This window comes from Oryctolagus cuniculus, chromosome 3, assembly GCF_051225735.1.
Source record: "Oryctolagus cuniculus isolate XC-2025 breed Fujian yellow rabbit chromosome 3, ASM5122573v1, whole genome shotgun sequence".
NCBI lineage: Eukaryota > Metazoa > Chordata > Mammalia > Lagomorpha > Leporidae > Oryctolagus > Oryctolagus cuniculus.
In genome coordinates, this window is record NC_142869.1 from 30,198,038 (window position 1) to 30,218,965 (window position 20,928).

At 36.4% G+C, this 20,928-nt stretch overlaps 1 protein-coding gene across 50 annotated transcripts in view; it reads right to left on the reverse strand.

Moving 5' to 3' along the window:
* The window catches only part of MAP2 (microtubule associated protein 2), a 313,061-nt gene that overhangs the window by 18,036 nt on the left and 274,097 nt on the right, over nt 1-20,928 (reverse strand). For 7 of the 50 annotated variants that reach the window (XM_089329926.1, XM_089329927.1, XM_089329928.1 and 4 more), the window contains 8 exons: nt 19,001-19,243; nt 13,545-17,291; nt 13,161-13,367; nt 12,849-12,983; nt 9,958-10,019; nt 6,645-6,815; nt 5,568-5,712; nt 867-1,207 (listed from right to left, as the gene is read on the reverse strand). In XM_089329926.1, coding sequence (XP_089186052.1) covers nt 867-1,207; nt 5,568-5,712; nt 6,645-6,815; nt 9,958-10,019; nt 12,849-12,983; nt 13,161-13,367; nt 13,545-17,291; nt 19,001-19,243 — 5,051 coding nt within the window. Of the gene's footprint in view, nt 1-866; nt 1,208-5,567; nt 5,713-6,644; nt 6,816-9,957; nt 10,020-12,848; nt 12,984-13,160; nt 13,368-13,544; nt 17,292-19,000; nt 19,247-20,928 lie in introns of all 50 variants that reach the window. The other 43 variants (XM_089329961.1, XM_008259081.5, XM_008259080.5 and 40 more) reach the window with 20 other exon arrangements.

Below are 20,928 nucleotides of genomic sequence, written 5' to 3' on the forward strand. Positions count from 1 at the left end.
GAATTTGAGAAAAACACCCTGTAAGATGACTTTTCAAAGGACAGGCCTAACTTTAGTTGAATTTGAATTATTTTTGCTTTAAGAAGTATCTTGCTGCTCACATTTTTTGGTAATGTTTATCTATGAAAAGGCATTTTTGTGTGATTATATTATTATGGGATGCTATAGTTGTTCCAAAAAAGGCACACTGATCTCTCCCTTCTTACTCTGTTTTTCGCTTTTTCTTAATGTCTTGGGTTTTGGTGAATAGAATCATAATGAGACAGCAAAGAAACCAATTGTGAATTTTGGTGTCAACAATGAGTAGGAATAGAGAGACAGATATTCCCTGGCTTGAAGGAGGGATACCAGCAATCAGCAACAGGAAGTATAAGAAAAAGAGGGGCAAAGAATATTAAGAATGAAAATAAAAGGCTTTATGATTTGGGAGGGGACATGAAGAAATTGTAGAAGATGTCATGGGAAATCCTTGGGGAAGAAGGGAGAAGGTAAAACTCAAATGAGCTCAAGGTCAGGATCTAAAATAGAAAATTTGTATCAGAAGTGTAACTTCATTCTCCTAAGGTAAAATTCACAAAGCAACAGAGATATAATGATGTTAGGCAATCAACTAGAAGATTCTTCTATATGTTTAAATCCATTTTTGCCCAATAATAACCAGAAAGAATGTATAAGTCATGCAATTTTTCGCTGTACTTTATAGACTTGTTTCTTCTGATAACACCCACACTCTTGACAATGAATTATAAGCTGTGACTCTAATACCTTATTTTCATTTTAAGAACTGCTAGCTCGTATTATGAGGAAGACAATGTAATCCATGGGGCTTTATTTCTGGCGCATATATATGTTTGTGGAGTTCTTACCTGTCCCCCTTTGGGCTGATATTTGATGTTATCTGTCGATCCAATTTTGGACTTGACATTCTTCAGGTCTGGCAGTGGTTGGTTAATAAGCCGAAGCTGCTTGGGAGTAGCGGGAGATTTTGGAGGAGTACGTATGATGGCGACTTTCTTCTCACTGGGCACCAAGATAGCAGATTTGGGAGTTCCGGGTGTATGAGGGGTCCTGGGATAGCTGGGGGTTCCAGGAGTGCCTGGAGTACGTGAAGAATAACTTGGCGGAGTGCCAGGGGTGATGGCAGTTGATCCAGGGGTAGTGGGTGTTGAGGTGCCACTTTTTCCTGCCCTGCGTATTGGCTCTGACCCTGTATTAACAAACAAGACCACAATTGTTTTCACCTATCAGGAAGTTTTTCTCAAGTATTCCTCTTCCCAAAGATTGCTAATCCTCATAATACGCCCGATTTCTAAAGCATTTAGAAATACTTCTGAAGTATCAGAAAAGTGCTCAGAAACAGTGAGAGCCTCTTCTCCTTCAGTTCATAACCTGGTGACGATCTTTTGAACATGTGTTGCTATCAACTCTAGGACAAAACTTGATATTTCCTGCCTTATTCTCCATAATTCTCATTATGAATGTGTCAAAAACAATTTCTACTTCTACAATCATTTAAGCATATGGATTTGCCTTATTTGGAAGAAAAAGTCTATACTTAATGTTGTACACACACATGGACTCACATTTATTGAGGAGTCTGCACACCATTCATTTCCCTATGTAGTGAATTGATTCTGAGATCCAAGCAAACATACTTGTACTATGCAGGATCATGTTTTTAGATCATATAGTTTTGACCTGTGTAAAAGGTATTGAATTGTGCTCCAATATTCTTCCTCCAGCTTAGTGAGGACGAGTTGCAAATGTGTATGAAAGGTGTCAGATATATTTCTACTATATTATGTATTCCCTTTGTAAGGAAACTTAGTGCCTCATACTAAAAAATGTTGATTTTTCTCTTATATTCACAGTGTAGCTTGCACCTGATTATGCTTTCTCTGCTGCTTTCATCATTAGTTTGATGTCAAATCAATAATCCTTTACTGACAGGGTCTTGTGAAAGGCATTTATTTGTTCAAATTGAGCTCAGTGTCATTTTACTATTTAACTTCTTCCCCACTATTTTCCTATACTATGTTTCTTTCACATCATGCTTGGGATTGTGTTTTGCATGCCATTTCAAGTGCTTTTCTGAAAGAAAAAGTATATTAAATAAGAGAACAATACCTAGCAGGTTTCAAACAATTTTTGTGACTATCAATCAGCAACTAAACACACATACACATTAGTTAGGTGCAGCTTTTATCATTCCTAATTAAGAAATGAGCACAATGAGGCTCATTTACCTAGATGTTGCTAAATTATAAGTCAAATATTTATATTCTATGAATTTATATTTAAAGCACTCTAATTTATAATATGTTTTATAGGTAAGGTATGATTTTTATTCTGTTTTTCTGCTGAGTAGGATACCTTCAAAAAATCAATGAATTTTCTGAAATTTTATAGAGGATTAAGATATAACTCAATTTCAAAATCTTTGAGGTAAAAGGGATCTGATAGTTCATCTAACACAATTAATCATCAGAGTAGAAAGTTCTTCCTGAGGAGACATTTAATTTTTTGATGAAATATTTACAAAGAGTTTACTCAAGAAAGCTTCACAGATAATTGCCATCTAAGACAATATGAATTTATTCATTGGTTTAGGGCCAATCTCTTGGAGAAGCATAAAACAATTTTTACTTCCTCCTTTAGCCCAGGGTTTTCATGTAACAAGTGAATGTTTCCCTGTGTCCTTTTGGTCTTTTAACACAAGGACACAGTGTTGACAGACTCTTCAACTGATAATGTGAAATGGACTATGAGAAGACTAAAGTGATAAGTTAATGTGCATTCTGTGAGCTTTATGGCTTTCCACAAGTGATATTTCAAAACCAGGATGATGTAAAACCATATCTGATTTGGCTTTTCACAACTCACTTCCCCTGTTTGCTTATGGACTGTTTTTAAGGCAAGTTTCCATCTAGCATTAGGTCCTTCTGAAAAATCTCTCAGAAATCACATTACCTTCTCAAATGTTAATTGTGTCTCAACCAGCTTTGAATAATTCAGATAATCTCCGAAGATGGATTTCCTCTGTATTTTTTGCCACCATACCTAGCTCTGGTAGTTTTCATGGGGGTTGAACATGAAGGTGCACAATGCAATGAATTGGATTGCTGAGGTGTTTTTTTATACTATGGAGACTGAAATGAAGCAATACTTTAGATATGAATAATAACTTTTAAAAAATATTTATTTACTTTTATTTGAGAAGGGGTCCTCTCTCCAAATGCCCAAAAATGCCAGTATTGGGCCAGGATGAGACAGGGAGACTCAATGCAGTTCTCCCACATGGATGGCAGAGAAACAACTACTTGAGCCTTCACCACTCTCTCCTAGGGTGCGCAGTGTGCATATTAGCCAGAAGATGGAGTCAGGAACCAGAGCTGGGTATTGAACCTAGATATTCTGCTGTGAGTTGTGGGTATCCTAACTGATGCTATAACCACTAGGACAAACACTTGCCTAGTGAATAACAATATTTACTTTAAGAAACAATTTTTTCTTAAGTAAAATTCATTTACAGAAAATAGCTTTAAGTTTCTGAACCGTAAAAGAAGGCTTCATGTTATTTCTGAAGAATGAAGATAAATCTTAGCTATTAAGGCCTTCACACTGCTGTTCAATACACATGATCCATTTCTTATTATAATGAATTTTGCTCTAGTTGTCAAGAAGATAACTCTGTATTTCCTATTTGTTCTGAAATTGAAGGGATTAAATCTAAAGTACTAAAATAATTTATAAAATATTTAGGAGTTACTTTATTGAACTGTGCTCTTATTTATCTTATCAAATCCGGAATGACAACTTTGTTCCCTCCTCTAGGGCTAAATGAGCTTCCTCCTTAGCATCATTTTCTTCAAATATTTCCAATAGCTATACAAAACAGCGGAATCTTCTGTGTGCAGTTAGGTAGGCAGAAAGAAGTAGGTAAATTGCATGCTCTTTGAATTGTTTTATGCTTTAGGGATTATTATGTAAAGATAGATTATCAGAGTATCAGTTAAGCTTATTATCAAATAATACAATGCAATATACTTAAGCACATAAGTTAGAATGTCAAAAGCATTGGCTCTGAACATTTTAAAAAGCATTCATACACAGATACACTATCAGGGCTTGAAATAGAGGATAATGGAGCAAGTGCTATTTTGCTTCCATAGCAACGCATTCAAACATAAATCCAGTATTCCTCTGGGAGCTCTTGATGACTTTGTCCTGTCTCATCACCCTTAAGGTTATTGCTGATGTCCAATTCCAGTTCCTGATATTAGAAGTTAAAGTCTCTTCCCTAGAGATCACCAACTCTTAAATGATTTCCCTGCTAGTTCACTGTAAAGTTTATTTTTTGCTATGGAAGAAAAAAGTAAGAGTAATTTCAAAGTGTTCCTCACATAGATTTCAAAGGATGCTTATTCTTCATAAAAGTAAATGGTGTTGGGCACAACTGTTCTAATAAACACATTCATGGTAGGCAAAACACTGTTTAAGTGAAATGCATAATATTCACATTTTAAGTAGACCATTTATTATTAAATATTTTTAAATAAATGATGAGACCCACTATAAAATGATAGTCATAGCAATTTTTACCATTTTATAATAGTTTTAAATGATAGAGATACTGTTCACCAAATGATTCCACAGAAGATTTGCTCAGGACTATTTATTTTAAATAAATGTAGAAAGGACTTTGAGAGCATAGGTTATGAAGTTTTCATTAGGCTGAAAACCAAATTCAACAATTTACCAGCTGTGTAGCTCTGGACAACTTACCCTCCCTTTAAGGTCAGTTTTCTCATCAGAACAAGTTGTTAAACCTATCTATCAGCATTGTTAATTAACTTGGGTGTAATCTAAAGAGCTTTGCATCTCCATGTACTCAATAAATGGTAGCTATTTTTGTTGTAATAAAAATACTTAGGAGATAACTTGAATCCATACTTCAATAAATAATTTTAATAGCAAACCAACATATAAGTGTGTAGTGATTGGAACTTTACATAAACTGCCATAAATTGCCAATCAGTTCATTATAAGCCATCAATCAAAGGAAACTGAAGCTATTGCACAGAATATGCTCTGTTTACAGCTCATTTGAAATGCAAATTCCTAATGAATGAGTGGGATGCTAGGTTTTGATTACTGACTTTCCAATTAGACTATAGGACTTGACATTCTCCTAAGTTTTAAGCATATATAGTTGTATATTTTAAAGATACCTCTATTGGTTTTACCTATTAATTATTTTAGAATATTCTTTTTTGTTCTAAATTTGTATTAAGGAGAAAATACAGTCTTAGAAAAATTACATTATCTCCATCTTATTTAATAGATAATAAAGGTGATATGTTCTCGTTCCCCTACCACACTGTCTTGAAAAAGGCATTTTGAACCATCTCTAGTCTGAAATTCCTAATGATCAGGACAAATACAATCGGCTCAGAATGCATGTTTTATTTTAAAAGTGTAAAATACAAGGATATACTAGACTCTATTCCATTTTAAAAGATTTTTAAAAATGTATTAAAAAGAAAGCCAAACCAAAATGAACCTACTGGTGGTCCGTCGGGCTGAAGAGATAGAACTGTTGAGAGAGAAAGAATTCTCATCTCTGTCTCCTGACACACCTCGGCGAGGAGGGAGAATGGAGGATGGTCTTGGGAGAGAAGAGCGCTTTTCTGGGCTCCTGGTTACTCCATCCTGATCCAGGAAAACAAAGGCATTGGGTTATATGAATAATTATACAAAGTAATTACATTCCTCTGGCTATTAAACTAATCGCTAATAAACTAATAAATGTGCTAATAAACTAATTTTTAATATTCATATTTCACAGGTTTCTACTTCTTAACTTATGAAATATTAATATTTGCCTGGAAATTTTCTAAACATATTTTGTTTTGGAGTTCTGATAATTGTGAAGTTCCAGTTCTAAATGATAATATAAGCAACATAAATTTACTCAAGCAATTTTCAGTGAATTTTACTAAAAAATCCTCATCAGCACAATAATTTGTTAATCCGAAAGAACAGGCAATAAGGCATGGTATACATAACATTCATAACAATGACTGGTACCACATAGTATAGTTTGTTGTTAGGCGACAGAAGCTCCATTGATGATTTCATTCTCGCTACAAAATATTATGTGCATTTTACCGGTGAGAAAACAGTTCTAAAGAGTCGATGTAATCTTTTTAAGATCACTGAGTAGGTAGGTGGCAGAGCTGGTATTAACACCTGATGGGTCTGCTATTGAGCGTATGTTGTCCATTATATTATATAAATATAATGTGTTATTATTAGACTATATAATATTATCTATTACATACATCATGATATGTACACTGGAACATATTATGTTTTGTTAGTTTGTATTTGCAACTTTATAAGATAAATACATAACAAATTAAACAATAGTATATTTAGAGGAGGGGGTTTTCTACGCATTTATTTTACCTGGTAAGCTGTTTATCTAGCTAAACTTTATTTATTTTAATAGTCCATATTATTTATATGTCAAACACTTTAGAAGTTAAAGTGTTTACTTACATACATTTCTTGAATTGTGTCTGAAAACCTTCTCCCAATTTATATTCCTTTCTGCAACTTCTATTGCCCTGCTGTCTTACCTTGTTCCCTGATTCTGAGTGTGGCAAACACTCTGTGCAGACTGCTGAGGTGGGATGCATGCAAAAACTGTCAGAACATGCAGCCTTTTTAGTCCTACTAGGGCAGGCTGAGCTGCATCTTGGGGACTTTGCGCTACCCTGAAAAGCAGGAATCTTTGACAAGGTAGAAGTCTTGCCATGAAAGAAAACAAAAGCACAAAATAAACCAAACTATGAAGTAAAAGGCAAACAACAAAGAAATGTAAACACTCAAGAAATTAAATGTCTACCTTTAGCAACACTTGATAAATGGTTATTACCACTGATAACAGATGCATATTTTTGTGAGAACAAGAAATTTTCTTTAAACAGTCTTTGTTAGCTGGAGTTAGCAGTATTTATATAAAAATATCTGCTATTATACATAAAATATTTACATATATCTATATATATGTAAAACCAAAAATAATATTAAAGTATTTTATATTCATCAGCCCAGAATAGTTATCTACTACTTATTCTATGTTATTTCCAAATGGTGTGATTGTCATGTACTTTGTAATTAATAGAGAAAAAAATAGATGAAATGTATAATAAATGGTAGGTGAATGGGTAGCTGGGTGGGTGGAAGAAAGAACATTGCTTATGTATGGAGGGATTGATTTCTGAAACTCTGAGACTGAAGTAAGTGTGTATGGTTTGATTCAAGAATCTACAAGTTCATAAATTTTCTCAGAAAAGCAGAAGACATGACTGAAAGCAGAAATGCTATAATTAACCAGGTGAAGCGGGGCAAGAGACACCTTTTCTGGGTAGAAAAAATTTCCTAGTATTAAAAATCCCAGGATAGAGTTTTGACATAAAGTAGGACAAAATGGGAGCACACCTCTTTGCTGTGGATTATTCTGAGTGAGTAAGGTCATTGAGGTAGCCCCCTTGCTTCTGAAGTGAATTTGCTCAGGAAAATAACACAGGTTCAAGATGTCCTTGTTCTCTCTGCAATAGGCTTGGGTTGTTCTGAGGATCCAATTACAGGAAGTTTGTGGAAGCAATTCCCATTGTACATTTATATCAGTTACAAAAATTCCTAATACATATTAGTTTCTATGAATTTACTTTGAATTAAATATTAAAGTCAGTCCTGGTTCTGTGCCTTCTGGAAGACAGGGAAAATAAGCTCCCTAATGATTCCTTATCTGAGGAGTCAGTGAGATTTGGTGTAATAGTCAGCCAACTCTTTGGGAAGAACAAACTATTTACAGGTGCTCTTGATGTAACTGAAATCACTAAACTATCAGAGATTGTAATAATGCAAGGCTCAACATTAATTCCACTGTTCAAGATGTGTTCCCAACAAAAACCATTGTTCTTTTTAAAATAAAATAGGCCTTTAAGATAGGAAGAATATTACAAAAGGCAATTAGCAAAAATTCTCTTGTTAGTTTAAAAGGTGGTGCATACTGAATATATTATGGAGTTTTTAATGATTTTTATATGGTTCTTTTATTTATTCAGAATATGGATAAAATATCTATATGAATTCTATGTTTAAGATTGCTACTTAACCCACAGGTCTTACAATGATGCTATATCTTTAGTCTGTTGGAATTGTTCCTCTAAGAAACATAGTTTTAAAGGTGTAAATATAACTCATACTTGTTCCCATTTTTAAAACTTTACAACAAGGTATATTTGAGGCCTAGTTATAGAAAACATTTATTTATTTATTTATTTATTTCTAGATGAGATTGATTTTTTAACATTTTATTTAAGGGATATAAACTTCATGCATTTCATATATACAAATTTAGGAGATATTATGAAGGAGAAAAGAGGATGATAAATAAGAGAAGGTCAGACTGAATGTTGATGGATTTATCTATCTTCTTTGGACTGACAAGATGGGCATTTGCAAGGGAAAACACTTAGTTTTGTGTCAGATAATGTATGCTGTTCTTTTCCCAAGTGTAAACAGTAAATGCTGATCCTACTGAATTTCTTCATGACTGAGGGGACTGAAAATTCCTTGAATGTTTATAAAAAAATGTTCACTTGAAAGTTCTTTTCCTAAACAGAAAAAAAAAATCTTCCACTTTTTTCCATATCTGCTTCTGAAAACTTCTACCTTTCCAATTGTATCAAAAATTATAACTAGCAACTACTGCTATTTGTTGAGGGAATATTATGTTCTAGACATTATGCTGCTTATTGTTTTATAAAATTATTCTAACATATGATACAGGAATCTCTACTCCCTTTGTTTTTGTACACTTAAGATATAGGCAGGAGAAGATCATATAGCTAATACATATTCAAGATTCAACATGGTCTGTTTCACAGCCCTACTCTTCACCATCACAGCTCAATAATTCTCCATTAGAAATAGAGGGTAAAGAGATACTACTCACAAAATATGTAAATATCTGGTAAAAATATATACAACTGCAGGATGTATGGATAAGTAAGTAGAAGCTTTCTGGAAAGCAATTTGGCAAAATGTAGCAAAAAACTTGAACTATGAACATCCTCTTGAAACAGTAAGTCCATCAGTATGAAATTATCCTACAGAAATGCATTTGGATACATTCACAAACTTAACCACAAAAATCAGACTAACATTTTAATTATTGTCAGACTAACAACACAAATAGTTTGCATGTCAAGTAACAGAAAATTGATTATGTATATCATTGTCAATGAATAAAATGCAATGTTCTGTGGTCACTAAAATGCTATAAAAGGTATTTAATGGCATGGGAATATGCTTACTCTTTAATTAAATAATTAATATATAGTGTTTCTGTTTTTATTGTTAAATCTATAACAATCTGTTATAACAACCTGTGTAACAGAGATTTTACATCAAATTGGCAACTATAATTATTTTTAGAAAAAGGATAAAATTTATTTTTACTTCTTTTTGCTTGTCTATATTGTTTGATTTGGTCATATTCTCATTGTAAACAATGAAAATGTATTTTAAAATACAATCAATGTTAATGATAATAGTTTAACTGTCTTCTATTGCAAGCAAATAAATTGGGCTTCCCTAGTTTCAGCAAATCATTGTGCTGATGCATTTTTGTTTTGTTTTGTTTTGTTTTACTAATAAAGGGAAGCCCAACTGAATCCTCACTACCATCACATGTCTGTCCAGAAGACACAAGTACATGCCTGGATGCCACCAAGAATTATTCTGGCTGAGTGAACAATTAAAAATGACATTTAAGAGAAAATAATTAAGATCTAAATGACATCTAAAGTTATGGAGACACTGCAAGTAATTACCAAAATGAACTTCAAATGAAGAACAATAAAAGCTTATTTTACTCACAGAGACTTTGTCCTTTGCCTGTTTAAATACACTGGGAGCCTGAGTTGATTCGCCACCTGCTGCTGTGGGAAAGACACAAACAACCCCAGATTTAGTCGCAAAAACCATATATATGTATTTTTTTAATACCTTTTGGATATTCTGCTGTGTCAATAGGCCAATGCAAAGCAAAATTCCACTTATTTTGAGATGCAAATTAAGTAAGGGAAGAAACCTGAATAACAATGACATAGCATGTGGCTCCAACTATAGTGTGTGCTAACTAACATAACCCAGGGTCTACCAAGCAAAGGTAAGCACACCAAATAATTTTCTTCTGATTACCAAGGTACCTTTGAATCACTCTTACAAAAAGGTCAATTATTTAGAATGGAAGATACAGACTAGCAATGAGAATGCTGTAGAATTTCATGAAAAGTGAGCTGATTTGTTTCCAGGGTTTGTATGATATAGAAGAACATTCACAAAGATTTCCAAACCCTCTTCTTGCTCTAGAAGCCACTGGCATACGCACAGATATTTCTATATTTTACATGCTAAACTGTCATGATCAGCAACCCTTTCCCTTGGCATCCCTATATTTCACAATGCAAAAGACACATTTATTTGATGTGAGAATGTAGCACATTAGAAGAGAAGGGAAGAAAAAATAACTTGTCAAGGGCAGATAACACGAGAGGAATTTTAAGTTCAGTAAATATAGGACGTATTCTACACATGCACTTCCCATATGAAATTATTACCACATCTGTTACTGTTGTTTCTCTTTTTTCTGTTTGATATTCAGGTTTCAACGTGAAACTCCCATTTTCTCTAGTGAGCATATTTTTTTGCTGACTTACCTGCCTCATCTCATGATTAAAGACAATCCTTTGTATTTTGAAAAACACTTTGCATCTGGAAATTATGCTTAGAAAATACTCAAGCTTGTCTGTCACTTCCTTCTTCCATTTTATTTTTTCATAAGGGATAAAACTTCAAAAAGAGGTACTTATCCTTATAAACCTCCTAAATGAGTTCCAAAAAGGTTTCTTATGTCATCAGTGGCTCCACCAAAAATAATAACTCTCCACTATATGCTTTAGGCTATTTAGGATTAGTCACAGATTCTAGAACTGATTTTTTTAAAGAAGCAGTGAAAACTATGTTTTCTAATTGCTTTTATAACATATCTCAAATTCCTGTGAAATACATACTTTGCTGCAAACCAATGATACCTATTTTTGTTTCACACTTTCTGGTAGTTATCTTAAAATTTAACTAAAATAAAGGAGGATCTTAATTAGCCCAAAGATCTTAAATTTCCTTAAAAAGATGAATTTAAAAGTTAATTTATTTTCAGCGTTGGTAAATTGAATACTGATGATATGCAGACACTTTACTAAACTATTTCACATTTTCTCTGACATTCTAAAATCCTGATAAAATCTTTCCTCCTTTCAGGTAGGATACAGAATTTTTATGTCCAAACCAAGAAATTCTGCCTGCCCAAGCAGTTGTTTAACTAGAAATTTCTAATTCAATAGGCTAAAAACCTGAGAAAATGAGATAATTATGACATGGTATAAGATTTAGAGATGTTGTGTTATTGTTAACTCTTAGAGACAGTCCTGGCCCTGAATTTTTGTCAATGTGTATTTACAAAAACAGTTTCAAATCCTGCTTTAGACTTTTGTTCTTGAAGGAAAGCAAATGATATGATTATTATGTGACCACAAACACAAAACACTTGAACTTTTTAGTAGCTATCACAAAACCACCAATTACCTTGATTTTCCTCTCATTAAGGTTGGTGTGCTCTTAACATTTAAGATCATCCAAAGAGCTACATAGAAACATTTACTATCTATTCCTGGAAAGGAAAATATTCCTTTCTGATAATTTGTAGACTACAAGAATGCCACCTAATACTAAAAATACATTGTAAATGAAGATTACCCTAGTTTACATACACATATAAAATCTACATTTGTGCACTAAAGTTTTGAAATAAATTTGCTTTATAGTTAATTGAGTGGGTTTTTATTATGAGTATTATGCTTTGTTCCACCATTTAAAACTTAGTAAAACTGTGTATTTGAAGAAGACTGAGAAATAAGTAAGCAGAAAAATAGAAAAGCTCTTAATTTATTTCCAACTAAGTTCCTTACATGGAGGGAGAAATTTTACCTTAGAATTTTGAATACTGAATTATATTGGAAATTTAGTAGTTTGGATTCAACACATTTAAGAAAATCTCGACAAAATATCAGCAGAGAGATGTGGTTGGAAGAATGGAATCCAGGCTAGTTTTGGGTACATGAAAATCTGATGAGATTACCAGATCATTTAAGTTTCCTTGTTTTTGTTTTTTCACTTAAAGCAAAGTTAATTTTGCTAACCACAGTTTTATTCCAGGTTCACTTCTCATCTTCAATCTCTAAATCACTGCACATTCTTGCTTTTCAGTAATGTCATCAACATCAGTAACAGATTTGGCAGTAACAATGTAGAAAGTAGGACAAATATGTATGGACTTAAGCATGAGGGAGATAAAGAAGCAAAATAATGAGAATGCATACCAGGGTTAAATTCATCGCCATCGTCTAACCCAACACACAGAATGAAAATAGGACTCCCCAGAACGTGACACTAGAGCACAATGCCAAGATACAATCACGCACTGTTATGTCTGAGCATGACAAAGAAACAGATGGTCATGACCTCTTCTGCAGGGAGGGAAAAACAAGAATAATGATACAAGACACTTAATAGCAAAACTGTTCGTGACTTCTGAGATTCTTGGAAGAAAAACAAAATGAGGAAGCTTCTACGGTAATGAGATTAAAAAAACAACAACAAAAAAAACATGTCTATGTTTGCCAGCCACATTGCAGAATTGAACAAGTCACCTGTCGTTTTCCGCTTAACACAGGAGAGATGAGTTGGTCTAGTATATTTGATAGCAGGTTTTAAAATGAATTTCCTGGAAGGAGAGTGGGCCTGAACTTCTGTTTTTTTAGCAAGTTCAGCCTTCTTATAAACTGCTATGAATAAGAAAACACAAAAAGCATACCATCAGGAAAAAAAAAATAAAACACTTGGATCAAAACTGAACAAAATTTCATAGATAATTAGTTACCACTGTTAGGCAGTTTCTTCTATAAAAGAATAATACTGAATTATTTCAAAAACATTTTTAAAGAAGTGATTGTTAAATGAACCTTTTTTCCTTCTCACTTCATCTCTGGAGACTGTGCTAGGTTCCTTTTTAGCTATTTTTCTTTCAGGAGTGGAAATTCTGCCTCTCCCGGTTTTAAAAGGCTTTTCTTTTCTATGTTTCTCGAGAGATGGTCTCCGAGCTTCCTTTTCAGCTTTCTCCTCTTTAGGAATAGTTTCTAACTGTTCTGTCATGATGCTTCTATCATCATCTGTGGATCAAAGCAAATCATCACAACAACAACAACGAAAGCATTAGTAACCAATGTACAACATCCTCTGCATCGTTAACAAAATGCAAAATAGATAAAGGGACATTTAAAAATGTTTAAAGTGAAAAAAATTCCCATTAGATTATTGGGTTTGATGAAAAAAATAATAATGCACACCTTGAGTGTCAACCCAGAGGCTGTCAGCGTCCATGATGGAGTCGTCGATGGTGGTCTCATCTTTGTAATCATCATAGGTTTCTGTCTTATATTCTGACAGTGCAACCTCCTCTCTCTCAGGGGAAGCGGGAGCCTCTGGGGAGCCATCCCTGGGTTCTGCCTGGGCTTCAGCTGCCACTTCAACTTCAAGCTCTTCTTCATCGTGAGGGGATGGTCTCCTTTCCATCTCAGGCTGATCTAGGGCTGCAAATCGCACACTGTGCGACCCTGACTCCCCTTCATCAGTTGTGGTTTGCACGACGGTGATGAAATCATCCTCGATGGTCACAACAGATTCAATCACTCCTTTGTGTTCACCAGGGCAAGTCTCCACAAATTCTTCCTTGACACCTGGGACGCCCAGGTCAGCAATCTGAAGGGTGTCTGAGCGGAAGAGCAGTTTATCATATTCTCCCCGGGCTTCTATCTCTTCCTCCTCACCTGGTGCCTCTGCTGGTTTGGACACAACTGCTTCAGGCACTGGCTCTGTAACATCTGAGGGTGTGATGGATATATCTGGGGTCTCCTTGCTTTCTTCTTTTGGCAGCTGAATAGATTCCATCTGGACCTCAGCTCTCTCATCTGTGGCTAAATCACCCTCTGAAACAGCAGGTGGGCAAGGTATTTCCACTGACAATTTGATGGCAATCTCGTCTTGGATTAGAGATGACTCTGGAGATGTTTCCTTCTTGCCTTCTTCGGGTTTCAAGGACTCCATGGTGAGGCTTTCATGCTCACCACTAGATTCATAGGACTCCTCTTTGTCCACAGCCTCCTGATGCACCAAGTCAGGTTTGGCCACCTTCTCTTTGACTTCTGTCTCATTCACTTTGGCACCTTCTTTCATGTGGCCAGGCTCAGCACCCATAAATGCATCTGCCTCCTGAGGTGTTTTGGATGAGGGGGTCATGTCCTGGGTAGCTTCGAGTTTAACCTCTGCTGCCTTTCCAGCATCTAGGTGTAGCCCTGCAGCCATTTGTCCAAAATCACTGATCTGAACATCCAGTTGACCCTGGTCACCTTTCTTGGCAGGAAAATCCAGTTCTTGCTCAGCTTGTTTGGATGGTTCTACCTCGGCTACCTCTGGCACTGAACTAAGAACTTTCTCTGCTTTCTCAGATGGTGCTTCTTTTGATGTTGTCAGTTCTTTGGCTGGAGCTTGTTCATAGCTCACTGCTAATCCAATTGTTTCAACTTTATCATCAGCCTCTTCTGTTTCCTTGGCATGTTCTTTGGAATCAACATGTTCTTCACCCTTTTCTAGTACAGTATCAAGCTTATCATTAGCTTTCCTCTCCTGGTCATACTCCCTACCCAGTCCAGACTTGTCACCAGAGATAAGTGGAGAGGAGGATTCTTTCTCAGCACCCAACTCGTCTTTGACTCTCCCGGCAGCTGCCAGCTTTACTTCAATCAATGAAAGGTCTGTAGCCAAATCTCTTCGAACTTTGTCATCAGTGCCTTCATAAAAGGCACCACTGTCCCCTGATACATTCTCACTGTCTTGAACAGGTGATGGGAGAGGAACTGTGTATTTATTGAACACACAGTAGCCCAGATCTTCAAGCTGACTGTCTGTTTTTACAATGACATGGTTTTCATCCATCACAGGTGGCAAGCCAGTGCTGCTTTCCTCAACTACTGTCTCCGATGGGACTGATTTCCTTCTGGCAACCTCAGCATCTGCACTCACAGAAGCTAATCTTGACCTTGTGCCTGCCAGATCCAGCATTTCAGGTAGGTCAGGGGCCATGACGGTACCATTTTTATAATACTCTTTGGCTAGGGACAATGACTCAGAGGTTGTCTCAATTTGAGTATTTTCCTCTCTGGCAGCTTTTTCTTCCTGTATCGGCTTTTCTTCCTCTTTGCTTTCAACTGGGAAGCAAGGGGCCTTCTCCAGTGCAGGTGTGGTGGCTGGAAGGTAATCGTCCCCTTCATCCATACTTCCACTAGTGTTGGTTAGAATGTCAGAAGCCAGAGGAGAAAGATCATGCCCCCGACCAAAGTTAAATCCAAGGGCTATGGAATCCAGGCATGACATGGGCAAATTGATTGACATGCTTCTTTGTTCTATTGCAGACCTACCACCAAGTCCTAAACTCCTGCTAAGTGTCAGGTCGTCCTTATTCTTACTGTGAAGATCTCGTTTCTCTCCATACACTTTTGGATCAATAGTGAACATTCTCTCTTGAGGAGAACTGGGTTCTTCAGGTAGATCAGACTGGTAAGTCTGTGCAAGAGTACTGTACCCTGCTTCTTGGGCTGGAACACTGGGTTGGGATTCTTTTCCTGCCTGAAGTTCCTTGTCACCATTTTTGTGTGTAGGAGATACAGCGTCAATAGACTCACGGGCGCTTTCTCTTGTGTCACTGAGTTCATAGTAGTCACTGCTCAACTGAATGCTTTTAGTCACTTCTTCTTTCAAAGCAGATGTTTCAAAGTACTTGGACATTCCTGATTTATCTTCATAAAATGGCAAGTCCAATTCAGCTGATTTTGCAGCCCCAACTCCTTCCATCTTATCTTTGTCAGCAACTTTCTCTTCCGGTAGTTCCTGGGTTACACTTTTTTCATTTAGCGTGGCTGGTTCGGTCACGACTTTCTCTGAGATCTTAGAGGTTACAATTGAATCTGTAACTGGTTGCTCCAAATTGACAGGGAATGAGTCCTGTTTTAACATAGCCGTGGAAGGCTCCTGACCTTTCTGTTCTTCCTTAGATAATGTGTCCTCTGTGGAAGTCTGAATTATGCTCGTCTCTTCATCTCCGAGTTTTGGAGGTTCACTCTCTTTTGGCACAGCATCTTTGTCAGAAAGAGTTTTTTCTTCAAGCATTAGCTGAGGTTCCTTTTCCGTAATGGTAGGTTCCTGTCCACTGGGGGTAGAAATCTCTTTTTTCTGCACACTCTCTTGAATGATGGCTCCCTTTTCTTCCCCTAAGACTTTTACCATGACATTTTCTTCCACAGCTGGAACATGGTCATCTTTGGGTAAGGTAATTGCTTCTGAGCCTGGTGCTTCTGCCTCTTTTTTGGGTTCATCCTTATGGGATTCTTCCACTTTAGTGCTATCTTTGGCAGCAGCGGGGCCACTGGTTTCTGGCAGAGATTTTTTGTCATCTGGCTGTAAGAGGGCAGGGGCAAAGGGTGGTGTTTCTGTGATTATTTCATTCTTCATGACATCTAACGGAAGAGTGAAGCTTCCACCCTGAAAGGGACTTGGCATGGGAGAATCAAATTGTTTCCCTTCCCATTTGGGGATATCCTCAAGTACGTCTTTTTCCCTCATGGGTGTCAGGGGGCCAGGAGATACTGGAGCAACTAAACCCCACTCATCCTTTTTGGCTTCAGTTGGCATTTCAATGAACCAGTCCTTTTGTTCTTTTGGGGCTGAGGGTACTGCATGGAGGCCAATGTCAGGAACTACCAGGCTTGGTTCTGTCTTCTGTTTCGTGTCTTCCAGGCTGTCGCCAACAGTGTGCCCAAACAGAGCAGGAGGAGCTTTTTCTTCCTCTGTGCCTTGCACGTCTTTTGTATCAGGGGAAATTTTGGTTGTCTCAGGCTGAGAAACTAAGGCAGCATGTTGAAAGTCTTCACCAGGCTTACTTTGCTTCTTTGACTCCTCTTCCTGTTTGGCTAAAGGCTCAGCTGCAGAGGGAGTCAGTTCCTGCTGACCAGGGAAATCCATCTTCAAGGCTGTAAGTAAATCTGAAGTAATCGGGTTGATTTTTAAACAAATTATAGGCAAGTGCTTTCAGGCAGTAAGCTTAAAATGATGAATGAAAGGGTAAAAAGAAAAAAACTATGGAACATGCAAGCATGCTATCCTTTTGAAAACCAGTATGGAAATGTGAGGGCTGACTTATGTGTGTTCTATAAGTGAAATGGACTCCCATTGTAAATGAATGAGTACAGGAATAGTAAGAAAAGTATACTTGTGAATACCTTTTGTTCTTTGGTGTGCTCTAAAGATTATATGATATGTATTACAGTGGAAAAAATTAATGAGCCTTCTTATAGAAAAAATTTATAAATTAATCCAAACTGAGTTAAGTACCTAAGGTTAGGGTACAAAAGACTATTCTTAAGGACTAATAATAAGGATTGGTTTCTACTGAATTTCTTTTTGGTAATAGACATGCTCATTTGAAAATGGATTGGCAGGCCATCAGTAGAAGGCCAAATAATTAGTAATGATAGAAATATTAACAATTTCAGTTAATTTGATCAACAAATGCCAGGACCAATTTTGGGAGCCCTGATAAGTTGTTACCAAAAATTTTTATAAGTCATCTGAGATTAAATTTCAATGAAACAAGTAAATATTTGCTATCAAAATTATTTGAGATGATAGAGGAATTGAAAAAAATTTCTATCATACCTTCAAAATTCTTAATTCCTAATCATTGCTTAGTCTGTATGATGGATTTGAGAAAACTCTGAATTTTACTATTAATATTGCAAAAGCACACAAATAGCATTATTCTCTAAAGACTTAACTATGAAGTATCTTCTGCCTCTTGGTTATAACCTCACTCGCTGGAACATGACCAGCTGGTGAAGCACTGAGCAGTGCTGGCTGTAGCGATGCTTCACAGAAATGAACACACTTTTTATTCACCAATCCAAAGAGCATTAGAGTCTCACTTGTGTTTCAAGGCCCAGGGTATTTCATTGTGGTCATTAGAGCTACGTGTAGGCATCTGGATTAAGCGTTGGGGATAAATAATAAAATTTAGCCATCTCTCGTAGAGCAAGTGCATGGGCCATCATTACCTTATATATTTGTGTATCCTGTTGTAACAATAGAAAAGAAATATTTTGTGAACTTCTGACATAGGTTAGATGAATGGAAACTCAAGAGGTATGGAGGTGATCAAAGGGATTCGCTGCCGCGGAGAGAAAATGATATGAGAGCATTAGCAGGAACTCTTAAGGAAACCAAACCAGTATTCATTGAAGCATAAAAAATAACACATTGCGGTTGCAAACAAAACATTCTACCATTTAAGCCTCTATTTGCCAAAATCCAACTCCACATTTGTAAAGAAAAGCATATGAGTTGCTGCTCCCAAAATAAAAACAAAAATATACATGTATTAGCAATGTGACTGGCAAACATTTGAGATGAGGGGGGAAGGGTAAAAAAAAAAAATAAAAGCTCACATAGCATTATCAGCCTGGCTGCAAAGCGTATTGTATCATGGCAAAGAAATCCAGGAAATCAGCTGCAGCAGCAGAGAACCATGCTGCCACACGGCACCTGCACAAGCACACACGCTCAGGAAGCCTGAAACAGGGGTCTTGGGATAATGAGAAAACCCAGCGATGACACAGCGTTGGAAACCCATTAGGTTGGAAAGCCACTGGAGAAATCATTTGCAACAGAACACATGCAGATCCTGAGAAAGACACACCTTCCCTGGCAGAGGAAGGGGTTTTTAGTTCTGGAGACACCTCGGTGACCTCTTTCACACTTTGCTCATGCAGTGCCCCTGTCGGGGAACTCTCTTCAGGAACTATTTGGGCCTTCGCACTAGACTCCACTGGGCCCTCACTGAGGCCTTGGGGTTGGTCTGAGGACTTAGCAGCCCCACACTCTTTCTCAGGAAGAGCGGCAGGTTTCTCTTCCTCAGGCACCGGATACTCTAGCGTTTCTTCTTCTTAGGGATGAAAAAGATGTTGACATCATGACCACACAACAATACACAAAAGGACAGAAATATTATTCAAGGAACACTTTCAGCTCTGATAGAACCACCTCACAAGGACTATGCGTGTATTCGCTTTTACTGTTTGGATGGGCAAATTGAATTCTAATGCAATATGCATTTTGCACTGGTTGGAGAATTATGCTGTGCAATCTGGTAATAGTGATACCTTTTAAAATCTCATTAAAAGGCTATTTATTTTAAAATTTAAGAGCTGAAAGGGTTTTATTGATTGGTTACCCTTAGTGGAAATGGCAGTAAGTTGCACGCATATGGAAAGCTTGCTGGAAACAAGTGCTGCTGGGTAACAGATGGTTGTGAAAAGTTAGATGTATAGATGTACTGAAAAAAAACCTTTTAAATTGGTTAGACATGTGCTGTTTTCTCCAACGCAGGAAATCCCTACATAAGAATTCTTGATTGCTTTAAAATATGCAAATTTCACTGAAGACACTTTGGGAATAAAAAATATCTCATTTCAAAATAATTCAGCTACCTCAACAGCTTTATTATGAATTCCATCAAAGCTTTTAAGATATAATTTATTTAATATTTCCAAGGTAAAAAATACTTAAATCAGTTTACATGACTGCCTTCATGGCCTTATTTGATGCGAGAGAAAAGGAAAACATTCAATGAGTAAGTAAAATATTCTGAAAAGCAGAATCAAAGTAAAGTTTAATCCAAAAGTCTAACTTTTGGACACAAGGATTATATTACTTAACCCACTGAAATATCAGTAATATATTTTATGTATAGTTCTCTTTAACACTAACAAAGGAAATATGCACATTATCAATAACATCATATTTCTGCAATAAAATTGCCAAGGAGAGCTAATCAAGTGGCAAACTGCCAAAATATCCCCCCTGTGACATATATCACACAGAAAAAAGGTTAACATTTACAGTGTAAAACATAAATTCATGAAGGCTGTACATGATCATGTACTTTTTTTTAAATTTACACTACAAATGCCAGTAAAATAAGTTCCATTGTATTTCTTAAGAATTTAGAGGAAAACATAGAAGCTATTTTATAGTTACTCAAATTGAAGCATCTTAGTAAATTTTTAGGAAACGATTGTGCACTGTTTAAAATGACCCTGTGGAAAAGATGCAAACAGAATAGAAAGGAATTTTCTTTTTAGAAAAATATTCACACAGTTTAGAGGGGAAAAGAGAAGACAGAAACCTAACTACTTAAACTATTTCCTTATATTTAGCATTCAGATACTTTCAGTTTTGTATTTTAATTATATGACAGTTTTAAAATTCTGATTCTGGGGCCAACATTATGGTGCAACATTAAACCACAGCTTATACCACCAGCATCTCATATGGGAGCATGGATTTGAGTCTCGGCTGCTCAGTTTCTGATCCAGCTCCCTGCTCATGTGCCAAAGAAAGGCAGCAGGTGACTCAAGTACCTGGGCCCCTGTCACGCCTGTGGGAGACCCAGATGGAGTTCCTGGCTCCTGGCTTCACCCTGGCTGAGCCCTGGCTGTTATGGTCATTTGGGGACTGAAGCAGTGGATGGAAGTTCCCTCTGTCCTTGCTCTGTCATTCTGTTTTCAAATAAATGAATGTCTTTACTAAAATGTAAATTCTAACATTATTCAGGGAACTTTAAAA